Source organism: Arachis duranensis, chromosome 3, assembly GCF_000817695.3.
Source record: "Arachis duranensis cultivar V14167 chromosome 3, aradu.V14167.gnm2.J7QH, whole genome shotgun sequence".
NCBI lineage: Eukaryota > Viridiplantae > Streptophyta > Magnoliopsida > Fabales > Fabaceae > Arachis > Arachis duranensis.
In genome coordinates this window covers 118,313,617-118,327,725 of record NC_029774.3, presented here as the reverse complement: position 1 = coordinate 118,327,725, position 14,109 = coordinate 118,313,617, and the positions used below count along the sequence as shown (strand labels likewise).

Sequence of the window (14,109 nt, the reverse complement as noted above, 5' to 3'; positions counted from 1 at the left end):
CTAAGAAAAAAAAAAAAAGAGTATATATAATCAAAGGTGCCCTGTCAACGTTTTCATCTACCAATTACAAACACACACTCTCTTTTCGTTTCTTCGTCGAAGAGCTTCTTCTCCTCACTCTGCTCAAGCCACGAGCAACATCGATCAATGGCTCCTACTAAAGTTTACATTGTGTAAGCTCTTCTATTCTCCCCTCTCTCTTTTTCTTCTTCTATCTCATGCTATTTTCATTGCCTCATCATTCTTTCTAACCTTTTTATTCCCCAAGTCCAATAATTTCTCACTTGTTAGCTTCCTCTGAATCTTGGGTTTCATACAATTTCTCCTTTTTGACATATCAAGGCATCAATTTTATTTCTTTGATGAGAATCATCTCTCTGAAAACATGAGAAATTGAGGTGTTTGCTGTTTGTCTTGTTAGGCGTCGTTTTTTGCAATAGATTGAGAAATTGGACTATGTAGAATCAATTGAAGCCAAATTAGAGAATCATGTGAACTAGATGACCTATAAATTTTAACCTATTTGAGCATGTGGATAAAATTGTATACTATTCAGTCCTAGAAGTAAAAGTTTTGACACATACTCATGTCTGATTCTGGTTTAATTGCTCATTTCTTCAAGCTGTTATCATTTATTTCCCCTTTTTCTCATTTTGGGGAAACATGCAAGGTTGGATGTTAACTAGAAAAAACTGAGGAACATGGTTTTGATTTTGAGGAATTTGCTATTGGGATTGAAGGTCATTTTGCTGGATCTGCAAGGAAATTTAAAAAAAAAAAATGATGCTGAAGCCTCTTTACCTACCTTTTTCACAATAAGGTTGTAAAGAAGAGCAATAAGCCTTTGAAAGAATAGTGCAAGCCCCACACACTTATAGAGTGTGGTCCTGTCAATTCATCATTATTGATGACTATTCCAGCTACATACACTTAAAGATGATTTATAAGGATTTTGGCTATTTGGTTATCATTGCCTTGAATTTCTAATCAAAACATTTAATTTTCTTTGAAAAATGTTTCTTTAGTCCCAACCAATTTCTGTTGTTAATGCAAATGATGGAGCCTTGGTTAAATGGGTTCCTACTGTGGAGATGAGTGTTTGTCAATGTCATTATGTCTTGTCTGTTATTAGCATGCTCGTGTTTTTTTCTTAGTGATAGCATAGTGCCACCATAACCCTCTGTTCATGCTTTAGTGGTTGGCATTAGTATAATCCTGAATAGGTAAAATCTCACTTTAGTTTGGGTTGACTTTGAGCTTGGGTATTATTGACTTAAATTTCAACATTAAAGGTACCTTTGATTTAGGGGATATATTTACAATACAAACCACGTAGGTGCAATATGCAATCTAATAGTGATTGGAAGTGAGTCATACTATATGTGTAGTATTATGATCTGGCACTGGCATGAATGAATCTGATTAAAATTGTATGGCATGTTTAGTTACTATTCCATGTACGGCCATGTTGAGAAGTTAGCCGAAGAGATTAAAAAGGGGGCTGCTTCCGTGGAAGGAGTAGAAGCAAAACTCTGGCAGGTTTGTATTGAAAAATCTATCTTGTTATAAAGCCTTTCTTTAGAACTCATTGTTCCGAGAAATTTTTGGGAATTTGCATTCTGCAGTTATAATATTGTTAACACATGCAGGTACCTGAAACACTACCTGAAGAGGTACTTGGGAAGATGGGAGCACCTCCGAAGAGTGATGTGCCAATTATTACACCCAATGAGCTACCTGAGGCTGATGGTTTATTGCTTGGATTCCCAACGAGATTTGGACTCATGGCTGCTCAGTTTAAGGCATTCTTGGATGCAACTGGAGGCCTATGGCGTACACAGGCACTAGCAGGAAAGCCTGCCGGAATCTTTTACAGCACCGGTTCTCAAGGAGGCGGACAGGAGACCACCCCGTGAGTTTACCTGTCCAGTTTTGCTTACATTACTTGCCATTTTCCCCCATGAGTGTCTTTTTAATGCTGGTTATAGACATTTGTGAACTACGTTGCCTTATTTTCTGCATACATTACACCTAGATTCTATCACACAGGTAGATGTGCGAGTCAGATCTCAATCTAAAAATAAGTCTGATCAAACTTAATTATTAATTGTTTTTCCGATTGTGAAATTGTACAGATTGACATCCATTACTCAGCTCGTTCATCATGGGATGATCTTTGTGCCGATTGGATACACATTTGGTGCTGGGATGTTTGAGATGGAGAAGGTGAAGGGTGGCTCCCCATATGGTGCTGGTACCTTTGCCGGGGACGGCTCCAGACAGCCAACTGAGTTGGAATTGGCTCAGGCTTTCCATCAGGGGAAGTACTTTGCTGAGATTGCCAAGAAGCTAAAGGGATCTCAGTGACTTTCTATTCTCCATTCATCTCCCATTTGATATGTTTTATACTTGAGCAAAAGAGTGTTTGTGCATCGTTCCGTATCCAGAATTGTCATACATAGAATAAGTTGCTAGTGAAAAAGGAGAAAAAGCAGGGGAGAGAAATAATTGTTGCTTTATGTCTATTACAGTTGTTACCACTCTTCGTATTGTATCCCTAAATATAGTGTTATTGTCATTGACAATTTGGCAATTGTTACTATTTTACATGATTTTATCACATGTTAGTTTTCATTATTGAATGTTTAGTATGGGATTGAGAGGCTCACAAAATATCTAGTCGATAATAAAATTCAATACATGATTTGTCATGTGAAATTTCATATTAAATAATTCATTTATGTGGAACAATACTAATCATTGAATTTGAACATATTCTATCTTTCCAATGCAACAAATTGATAGGGGATGAGTTGATGACCTTGATTATTCAACTAATTGCAAAATGATGACAATGAGTAGGACAGCCTAACTTTATTTTCGGAATTCTGTTATAAGGTATCATTTATTCATCAATTTAAAGGAAATAAAGAAAGGAGGAGTTGGAAGCATTGCATTTTCTCCCAACAAAGGCATAATGTAAAACAAGGACATGTCAATTCTTGTAATATATTACCTATTGAACGTCCAGTCCTTGTTACTTTTGGGTTGCTTGTGTTATTGACCTCTCATTTCAACCAATTTCACTAGAATGTCTCCCCATTTCTTATTGGTAATCCTGTTCTTATTTCCCAAGGAAGTTTGGTCATCAAATCAAGTTGTGTTATGTATGTATACATATCGAGTAATCGATATGATTAGTTTTTGCATTTAACTAACATGTGTCCTACCAAAAAATACGTGTTAAAAGTTATTATTAGTGAATTTTTTTTTTTTTGAAAATAAATGTACAAGACACTAGGTATTGATGTGCTTTCATTTTTTATTTTCAGTCATTTTTATTTTTAAAATTTTAAAAGAAACGTGAAAATGATAAAATTCTATTTTTTTTACTTCCACCTTTTGTTTCTTTTTACGAAATTTCAAAAATAGAAAAATATTAAAAATTTTCTAATTAATAACTTTAACAACGTAACTTTAACTAGAATCCTTGGATAAAATATGAAATTTAAATTAACTAAGTTCCCCATCAGATTAAATGCCAGAAGAGAGTTAATGGATTTAGTACAAGAAAGAAATGAGGCTCAAATATGATTTTAAATAAAAACAAGAGTTTCCGTGCATACATCATGTCGTAAGTCGTAACCCCACAGGTAATGTCTCTTTGCTGTTGTTCTTGTCTCTCTATCTCTGCATTATGCAATGAGCGATGATGTATCGCCTCCAACGCAAACGTTATTTTTCCAATCCATCACTTCATTGTTGGTTATGTAAATAACTTGGCGTAAGCTTGGATACTACGGTTGATCTTTCAATGATATGCCATTCTACCTCTTTCTTTCTTTGATTAATTTTAATTTTCTTCTGATTGTTGTAAAATAAATAAAGAAAAAATAATAAAATAAAAAAATACTACTATTAGTATTTATCAATACTATTATATTACTATAAAAATAATATATTATTGTATTAGTAGTATATGAAGAGATAATATTTATTTTGTATTATTGTTATAACTGTGTCATTCACTGAGGTTTAACCTTTATTTATACATGCAATGAGGCTCCTTTTTCCACTATCATTAAATGTAAGGACTTTGGTAATATAGCATTTTAGTATGAAAAAGATGAGCCGCCCATGGTCATCCATTTCATTCTTATCGCAACACTCCCCTTGGATGACTATTTAGGATTATGCCTCGTTAAAACCTTATTAAAGAAAATCCAATGGGAAAAATTTTAGTGAAGGAAAAAGAGTACAAAATCCTTTGTGATGGAAAGTGTCTCATTAAAAACCTTGTCAAGAAAAATCTAATGGGAAAAAACCTGACCATGGAAAAAAGAGTACAGTCTCTCCCTCTTGTCGACATCATTTAATGTCTCGAAATCGGCGCATCCCAATCTCATGTACCAATCTTTTAAAGGAGGATTTTGGGAGTGACTTTGTGAATAAATCTGCCAGATTATCACTTGAGCGGATCTGTTGGATATCAATTGTCCCTTGATTTTGAAGATCATGAGTGAAGAAGAATTTAGGAGAAATATGCTTTGTTCTATCACCTTTGATATATCTGCCTTTAAGTTGAGCAATACATGCTGTATTATCTTCAAATAGGACAGTTGGAGCTATCTTCTAATCAATCAATCCACATGATGACAGAATATATTGGATCAAACTCCTCAACCAAAAACACTCTCGACTAGTTTCATGTATTGCTAGTATTTCAGCATGATTAGAGGATGTTGCTACAATCGTCTGTTTTGTGGACCTCCATGATATAGCTGTACTGCTATATGTGAACAGGTATCCTGTTTGAAATCTCCCTTTATGTGGATCAGACAAGTATCCAGCATCTGCATAACCAACTAATTGTGACTTGAATTCATATGAATAAAACAATCCCATATCAACCGTTCCATGAAGATATTGAAAGATTTGTTTGATTCCACTCCAATGTCTTCTAGTTGGAATGAACTATACCTTGCTAGTAAGTTCACAGCAAATGATATATCGGGTCGTGTTTATTAACAAGATACATTAGTGCTCCAATGACACTAAGATATGGTACTTCAGACCAAGGATATCTTCATTCTCTTCTTTAGGACGGAATTGATCCTTTTTTACATCCAAAAATCTTACAATCATTGGGGTACTTAATGGATGTGACTTATCCATATAAAATCTCTTCAAGATATTTTCTGTGTATGTTGTTTGATGAATAAAGATCCCACTTTTTGTATGCTCGATCTGCAAGCCGAGACAAAATTTAATCTTTCCAAGATCTTTCATCTCAAACTCTTCTTTTAGAGTTTTTATAATTGTTGGAATCTCTTCAGGAGTCCCAATGATATTTAAATCATCAATGTACACAGCAATTATAATGAATCCAGATGCAGATTTCTTTAAGAAAACACATGGGCAGATATCATCATTCTTGAATCCATTTTTGGCTAGATACTCAATAAGACGATTATACCACATTCGTCCAGATTGCTTTAAACCATATAAAGATCTTTGCAATTTGACTGAGTATAACCCCTGTAAATATTCATTGGATGGTTTAGATATCTTTAATCTTTCAGGGACTTTCATATAGATATCACGATCTAATGAGTCGTATAAATAGGCTGTTACCACATCCATTAAATGCATATGCAGTTTATGATATGCAGATAAACTGACCAAATAATGCAATGTTATTGCATCCACTACAGGGGAATACGTTTCTTCATAATCTATACCGAGCCTTTGTGAAAAACTTATGCTACAAGTCGAGCTTTGTAGCGCACAACTTCATTTTTCTCATTTCGTTTTCTCACAAATATCCATCGGTATCCAACAGGTTTTACATCTTTTGATGTACAGACTATAGGTCCAAATACTTCACGTTTTGCAAGTGAGTCTAACTCAGCCTTCATGGCTTCTTTCCATTTTGGCCAATCATTTCTTTGTCGACATTCTTCGACTGATCTTGCCTCAAGATCCTTACTTTCATGCATGATCTTTAATGCCACATTATATGCAAATATTTCATTGGCAATTGTCTTATTTCGGTCCCATTTCTCTCCTGTAAAGACATAATTTATTGAGATCTTATCATTTTCACAAATTTCAGGTACCTGAACGTCTTCTGGTGTTAAAACTATATCAGAATTTTGGACAACTACATGTGTCTTTACTATGTCTTTTTCAAAAAGAATAGTATTTACCTCTTTTCTCTTTCGAGGATTTTTGTCTTTGGAACCGACAGGCCTGCCACGCTTCTGGCGTGTATTTGCTTCGGTGGCAATTTGTCCAACTGGGACATCAATTCGAATTGGGACATTTTCCACTGGTATATAAAACTTGGTTATCCTCTTTGTATCAAAAAATGCATCAGGCAATTCATTTACTATTTTTTGCAAATGTATAATCTTTTGAACTTCTAGTTCACATTGCCCTGATCGAGGATCTAAATGCATCAACGATGATGCATTCCAATTAAGTTCCTTTTCAGGAAGCTTATTCTCTCTCCCTAATATTGAAAATTTTGATTCATCAAAATGACAATCTGCAAATCAGGCTTTAAATACATTCCCAGTTTGTAACTCAAGATACCTTACTATAGAAGGAGAATCATATCCAACATATATCCCTAATTTTCTTTGGGGTCCCATTTTGGTGCGATTAAGTGGTGTAATGGGAACATATATCGCACATCCGAATATTCTTAAATGGAAAACATTTGACTGCTGGCCAAATGCTAAGTGCATAGGAGAGAACTGATGGTAACTTGTTGGCCTCAAACGAATAAGTGCTGCAGCATGTAAAATAGCATGCCCCAAACCGAGGTTGGAAGATTTGTTCTCATAAGCAAGGGTCTAGCAATTAATTAGAGGCGTTTAATAAGTGATTCTGTTAACCCATTTTATGTGTGAACATGAGCTACTGGATGTTCAACACTTATTCCATTAGCCATACAATAAGCATCAAATGCTTGGGAAGTAAATTCACCACCATTATCAAGACGAATTGCTTTGATTGAATTTTCTGAAAATTGTGCTTTTAATCAAATAATTTGAGCCAGTAATCTCGCAAACGGCAGGTTGCGAGAAGACAATAAGCACACATATGACCATCTCGAAGATGCGTCTATCAGGACCATAAAATATCTAAAGATCCACATGGTGGATGAATAGGTCCACATCTATCACCTTGAATTCTTTCTAGGAATTCAGGGGACTTTAATCCAAATTTTACTGGTGATGGCCTTAAAATTAACTTCCCTTGGGAACATGCAGCACAACAAAATTCACTAGATTGAAGAATCTTCTGGTTCTTTAGTGAATGTCCATGGGAGTTTTCGATAATTCTCCGTATCATACTTGTTCTCGGATGATCCAATTGATCGTGTCAAGTTATGAATTCATTTGGGCTAGTAAACTTCTGGTTTACAATGGCATGTGATTCAATCGCACTAATCTTGGTATAATATAACTCAGATGAAGGTGAGGGTAACTTTTCTAATATAACATTTTTATTTGAATAATGAGTTGTGATACATAAGTACTCATGACCTCTCTCATTCATAATCTCAATATGATATCCATTTCGGCGAATATCTTTGAAACTCAATAAATTCTTTAGAGACTTGGTATATAATAGTGCATTATTTATTATGAATTTTGTTCCTCCAGGAAAAAAAAATTATAGCTCTTCTAGAGCCTTCTATCACATTTCCTGAGCCAATAATAGTATTAACATATTCTTCTTTTGGCACAAGATGGGTAAAATATATATTACTTTTGAGAATGGTGTGCGAACTTGCACTATCCGCAAGGCAAATATCTTCACTATATGTTTCTCTTCAAAGACAAGAAATAATAATAAAATGAGTAATATGCACAGTTAAATTGAATACTTGAACTGAATTATTTTTCTAAGAAATACTATACATAAAAATAATGTCATATACTAAAATTTTATTTAAAACTTGACACATTTAACGATTTCAAAATTCATAAACATTAATATTTCATTATTTATATACATCATATTTGAAACTTAAATACATAGAGAATAAAACTTAACAATAAGTTCTTTATATTATTTATTTACATGGATACTTAACAATCCCACGTATTAAACTTTTCCATCATTGATCAAATGACTAATATTTCCTTCAAGATCCTCAAAAAAATCATATACATCATAATAAGTGGTGGAATTTTTAGCATCATTTGAAACAAAATTCTTTTCCTTTCCTTTGTCGTCCTTTTTCAAAGATGCTTGATAAAGATCGACTAGGTGCCTTGGTGTACGACAAGTACGCGACCAATAGCCCTTTCCACCACAATGAAAATACTTATCCTCTATTGATTTATTTTACCCAATATTTCTTTCTTTATCCCACTTCTGGTGAGATCCTCTCTTTTGAACATAATTCCTTTTCCTTCCATGATTTTTCCTGTTGCCAAAACCTTGCCATTTACTTCTTTTGGGGTAATGATTTGCCGCATTTACTTCAGGAAATGGAGCGGCGCCAGTTGGGCGCGCTTCGTGATTCTTTAAGAGCAACTCATTGTTGCGTTAAGCAACAAGAAGGCAAGAAATTAGTTCAGAATATTTTTTAAATCCCTTTTCTCGATACTGCTGCTGCAAGAGCACATTCGAGGCATGAAAGATCGAGAAAGTTTTCTCTAACATATCATTATCAGATATCTTTTTTCCACATAATTTCATTCGTGAGGTGATTCGAAACATTGCCGAATTATATTCGTTTATGGATTTAAAATCCTGTAGATGCAAGTGCGTCCATTCATATCGGACTTGAGGAAGTATCACCGTCTTTTGATGATTATACCTTTCTTCAAGGTCTTTTCAAAGATCTGCAGGATCTTTCAATGTGAGATATTCATTTTTCAATCCCTCGTCAAGATGACGACGAAGAAAAATCATGGCTTTGGCTTTATCCTTTTGGGATGCATTATTTTCAGCCTTAATGGTATCTCCAAGATCTATTGAATCAAGATGGATTTCAGCATCTAATATCCATGATAAATAATTGTTTTCAGATATATAAAGAGCATGGAATTCAAGATGGGAGAGTTTTGACATAATGAAAATTTGTTACCTGAGTCTTCCTAAAAATTTAATTAGAGTCTCGTGCTGATAACGTGTTGAAAAATAAATAAGGAAGAGGTAATAAAATAGAAAAACACTACTATCAATATTTACCAATACTATTATATTACTATAAATATAATATATTATTATATTAGTAGTATACGAAGAGAGAATATTTATTTGTATTATTATTGTAACTATGTGTTATTCACTGAGGTTTAACCTCTATTTATACATGCAAGGAGAATAACATAGCATTTCAATATAAAAAAGATGAGTCGCACATGATCATTCATCTCATTCTTATCACAACATTAATCAATGAATAATACTCAGTATTTTAGGAGCACGTGTTGCTCTATTCTAATAATGTCGTTATCAAAACCAATTTTGGTATTCATAAATCATATACAGGCTTTTATAACAAAAAAAAATTTTGGTAAAGCTTTTTCAACCACTCATTTTGTATTTGATAAATTAAAAAATTTATTTATTTGTGTTTGTAATTTTTAAAAATTTATTTATATTTATCAAAAATAAAAAATCTAATATAATTTCGTACATTAATTAATATTTAAATTTAATTCTGATATTAATATCTATTGTAATATTTTTAAATTTTAAAAACTATTTGACTAAACATACTTATTGTTATTTGTATTTATTAAAAGCCATTTTTAATTTAATTTACTAAACATAGATTTTATAATTTAAAAAAAAGTATTTATCCATTTTGCTTTTCAAAAAATTTTGGACTAGACACTTTAGTCCCAACTAAAATTAATTACTCAATTGATCCTTAACAATTAACTTCGCTAGTCATTTGGGTCCTTAGCTCTGTCAACTCTAATGGAGAACAAAATGGCCCCTAACAACTCTAACGGGGGATAAAATAGTCATTGCTTCTTCTGTACAAAAACGACACCGTTCTCCCCCAATTTCTATCGTATCTTACATAACCCTAACATTCATACACTCTTTTTTCACCTTCACAATCTTCTTTTCCACCTTCTTCTTCCTCCTCTTTAACACCAAGATCAAGCCATGGTGTAACTGCCACGCATGTCATACCTATCTCAACATATCATGAACCACACACTTTCCAAATCTCTGTGACTGATACACCCACATCCTCCACACTTCACCCACCAAAAATATCCACCTCCAATTCTGACAACGTCCACTACATCCTCAAGATCAAGTTCCATAACTACTCCAAGAGCACGCTTTTCTCTACTCCTTCTAATTTGAAATGGACCCCAAGTGCTTCATTTCTTCTCTCTTGAAGATCAAACTGGCAGATAGCTTCGACCTCGCATCAAACCATCAGTACAACAAATATTGTCGTCGTCACCTCTCATATGGAAACTGAAGCGATTACTGAATATTGGTTCGGAGAAGAAGCCAAAGGAAGTGATCGGAGTGGTGGACAATGTAGCCATGGAGATGATACGGGAGAGGAAGACGGAGATAGCGACAACAACGACAGGTCTTAACAAATCAAATTTACTGTCTAGATTTATGGAATCCATCGAAGATGACAAGTATTTGAGAGAAATAGTCACTAGTTTCCTGAGTATGAATTGGTTGAGAATAAGTTAAAAATTTTTTGTTGTGAATATTGAAGTTGCAGAGTGTGCAATGTGTAGCTTGAAGTTGTAGTGCTAGACTATTAGGGTTATGCGAGATAGGATGGAAATTTGGAGAGAATAATATTGTTTTCGAATAAAGGGAGTCAAAGATCATTTTGTTCCCCGTTAGAGTGTCAGGGACTATTTTGTCTTCTGTTAAAGTTGACAGTGCAAAAGACCTAAGTGACTGATGAAATTAATTATTAGAGATCAATCGAGTATTTAATTTTAGTTGAAAACTAAAGTTTCTGATTCGAAATTCTTTGGGGACTAAAATAGATAAATACTCTTTTAAAAAACTATCTTTTGAAAGTTAATTTTTAATTTTTTATAAACTACTTAAAAAAGAAGTTTTATCAAACTAAGCCATAATTTATTACTCCGCAATATTTTATAGAATAAATTACCATTTGTACCCATGAAAGATATAGACGCTGACAAATGTACCCATATAAGAATAAAGTGACAATTGTAACCACGGAAGATAGCTTACGTGTACCAAAAGTACCCTAACAGACCAATTGCGTAACCAATGTCTGGATACTCTTGGCACACGAAGGCCATCTTTTGTGGTTATAATTGTCATTTTATTCTTATATGAGTACATTTGTCAGCATCTGTATCTTTCATGAATACAAATGATAAGTTATTCTTTTTTAGAAAAAAAAATCAGTCAATGTTTTTTTTTTGGGTATTAACCATTGGTCAATGGTTATAAAACAAGGCCTTTGTACTAAAAATATGGCCCCAATTTTAAAAAACAAGGCCTTACTTTTTTTATCTTTACTTGTAAAAATCCAATGGGCCTTCAGGGTGAGGAGTTCCGCCTCAGGAAGGCCGAGGCAAAGGCTAAGCGAGAAAATCTTTTTCTTGTTTCTTTAAAAAAATTGGGCCTTGAACTTGTTCATTTAGGGTTTTTGTTTGGAACTACTTTTTGTTATAAAAAATTAAAGCGTCCTCCTAGCTTTTACCGAGAGTTCAATTCATCTAATCGCGCGGATGTGACCTTAAATCAAGAATTCAAAATTTCAAATATCTCTTTGGACATAAAAAGTATTCTGTGGTCACCACCCGTTTATTCTTAAGTGGATGATCTGTGACGAAGAGATTAATCATTGTATTCGGTGGTGGATATCTTGGCAAACACTTTTTTTTCTCCTTTTTTTAACTCTCTGGTTTGACACAAAATGCTGAGCAAAGTTTGAGTTTGTTTTCAACCCCATCTTTGGTTTGGCTACAACTTATATCAATATTGGACATTATTCTTCCTTATTAATTATTATAATCACTTTGGGAATAATCAAATGTCAACTAGCATTATATTATATGGTTAAGTCAGTATCTGAACGTCTTTCACCCCAAACCAAAATCCTTTTTGTCTGCTCTCAAAACGAGAACACGCATGCAGAGCTTGACAATACTAGAGGGGTATATATGTTTGGATGGAACACAATCAAGGATATGACACATTTACTATACTCGCCTCTAATTTGTTGGACAATGCTTTTCTCTTACTAGTCTAAATTTTCTTCCATCTCATTCAAATATTGTTTCAAAGATCACCTTTGTGTAGCTTTTGATTCCAATAAAATATAAAGGTAATGAACACAAAAGGTTTAAAGTATACAATTGATTAAGATTTACATTCTAAACCAAGGATAGAGCTAGGCTGAAATTAAGAGAGGTGCCAAAAATTAATTTTACAATAAAAATGAGATTAAAATAAAAATTTTAAGATGATTAAACTAAAATTTTACATATAAATTATAACAAAAAAAAAGTTTGGGAGACCATTATCCCGTCCTCTCTAAGAAGCTCTGCCTTTATTCTAAATTTGTTTTATTTTCAAAATTAAAAATCATAAACACACTTTAGATCCCAGAAAAAAAAATAAGAATAATAGATATATTTAAAATAAAAAATAATAAAATATTATTTTTGTTCCTAACATTTAAATTTAATTTTAATGTTATTTATAATATTTTAAATATTTTACTTGTTAATACAAAAATAGAAAATTAAATAAATATAAAAATTAACACTAGCAATATAAAATACTATAATTACATTTTGTTCTCTCATTTGCTAGTATTATTTTTTTATTTTTTCACTAACCGCAATATGAAATCATTTTTCCATAATGGATTAAAAAATTGAACTGATTTTAAAATTAATTATTATATTATTTAAATGAGTTTGACTAATTAACATATGTTTTAAAAGTACATGATAAAATTATTAGTAAAATATTTTAAATAATTTTATTTAATAAATAATAAACAAATACATTAAAAATTTAAATATTTTATATATTTTTTAAAAAAATCTTAATTTATCATCTTAACATGTGCCTTATAAAAATACAAGATAAATCCTATTTAAATGATATTACTCGGCTTTTCCACCAGCCACGGAAGAATCTAATATTTAATATTTTGATTAATTAGCTAGATCAATGTTAATTGTTAACTCTAAGGAGCCATATGAGTGTGTGAATGAATGGTGCAAGATTGGATTCAAAGGTACCAAAAAAGAAGGAACCCTTTTGAAGCAGGAACAAATCTTGTGTCATAAGATATAGAAATAGATTGTCATTGATTGATTAGCCAAAACAAGGAAAAAGAGAAAATTTTGTAACAAAGTAAGATGTGTGAGGAGTCATAATACATACTCTCATACTTTAATAATACCACAATGATGCCTCATATTCTTTTTGGTTTCCCCGCTTTATGAAATTCCTTTATGTACCTTCTTTTATATGTATTAAGTAATCAACCATAACTTTATATAGAAAAAACAAGATTTCATATCCATGGAGTACTCCAGATCGAGAGAATGGTAACAGATATGCTCTAAGGTAATGGTTGTTTAGTTTAATAATTATCATTCGATCTCAATTGGGAAAAAAAATCATTAATAAAATTAAAGTGACAAGAGGGGTGCCAACAGATACCTATCGTCAATTGGATTTTTTTATTACTAAAGTTGTACTTTTTTCATGATTTGTCACTTCCTATAAAAAGAATTCTTCAGCTTTAAGCTTAATTCTGTTTTGTTTAATTGATTATCAGCCGTAGAATCGGTCCACCGTTATTATGTGCAAGTCTCTTGTAGAACTTTACCAACTCCATTGATAGATACATATTCAAATTTATATTTGAATTTTAATTAACAATAAATTTAGTAATTTATATATTTTTATTTTATTTGAAAGATTTTATAATAATAATAATAATACGTTAAACATTTATTAATTTTGTAAGTTAATCATTTTGTTTACTTTTTCATATAGCACATATACGCTCAATCAAAAGACGAAAGCTTAGAATATTGGATTGCATCATGTTCTTAATAAGTTCAGAGACAAAAATGG

At 32.4% G+C, this 14,109-nt stretch overlaps 1 protein-coding gene across 1 annotated transcript; it reads left to right on the top strand.

The window, feature by feature from the left end:
* The first annotated feature begins 35 nt into the window (after positions 1-35).
* On the top strand, positions 36-2,637 carry LOC107480614 (NAD(P)H dehydrogenase (quinone) FQR1). The gene is made up of 4 exons (XM_016100763.3): positions 36-173; positions 1,446-1,539; positions 1,650-1,912; positions 2,136-2,637. Exons 1-4 carry the CDS (start codon positions 148-150, stop codon positions 2,365-2,367), a joined length of 615 nt encoding a protein of 204 aa, XP_015956249.1. The 5' UTR covers positions 36-147; the 3' UTR covers positions 2,368-2,637.
* The last annotated feature ends 11,472 nt before the right edge of the window (positions 2,638-14,109 follow it).

What these genes read in the sequence shown, in the direction of transcription:
- LOC107480614 (XM_016100763.3), top strand. Translation starts at nt 148, where the DNA reads ATGGCTCCTACTAAAGTTTACATTGT. An exon ending in CCTACTAAAGTTTACATTGT is followed by an intron (nt 174 to 1,445) that starts GTAAGCTCTTCT and finishes TGGCATGTTTAG; the next exon opens with TTACTATTCCATGTACGGCC. An exon ending in TAGAAGCAAAACTCTGGCAG is followed by an intron (nt 1,540 to 1,649) that starts GTTTGTATTGAA and finishes TAACACATGCAG; the next exon opens with GTACCTGAAACACTACCTGA.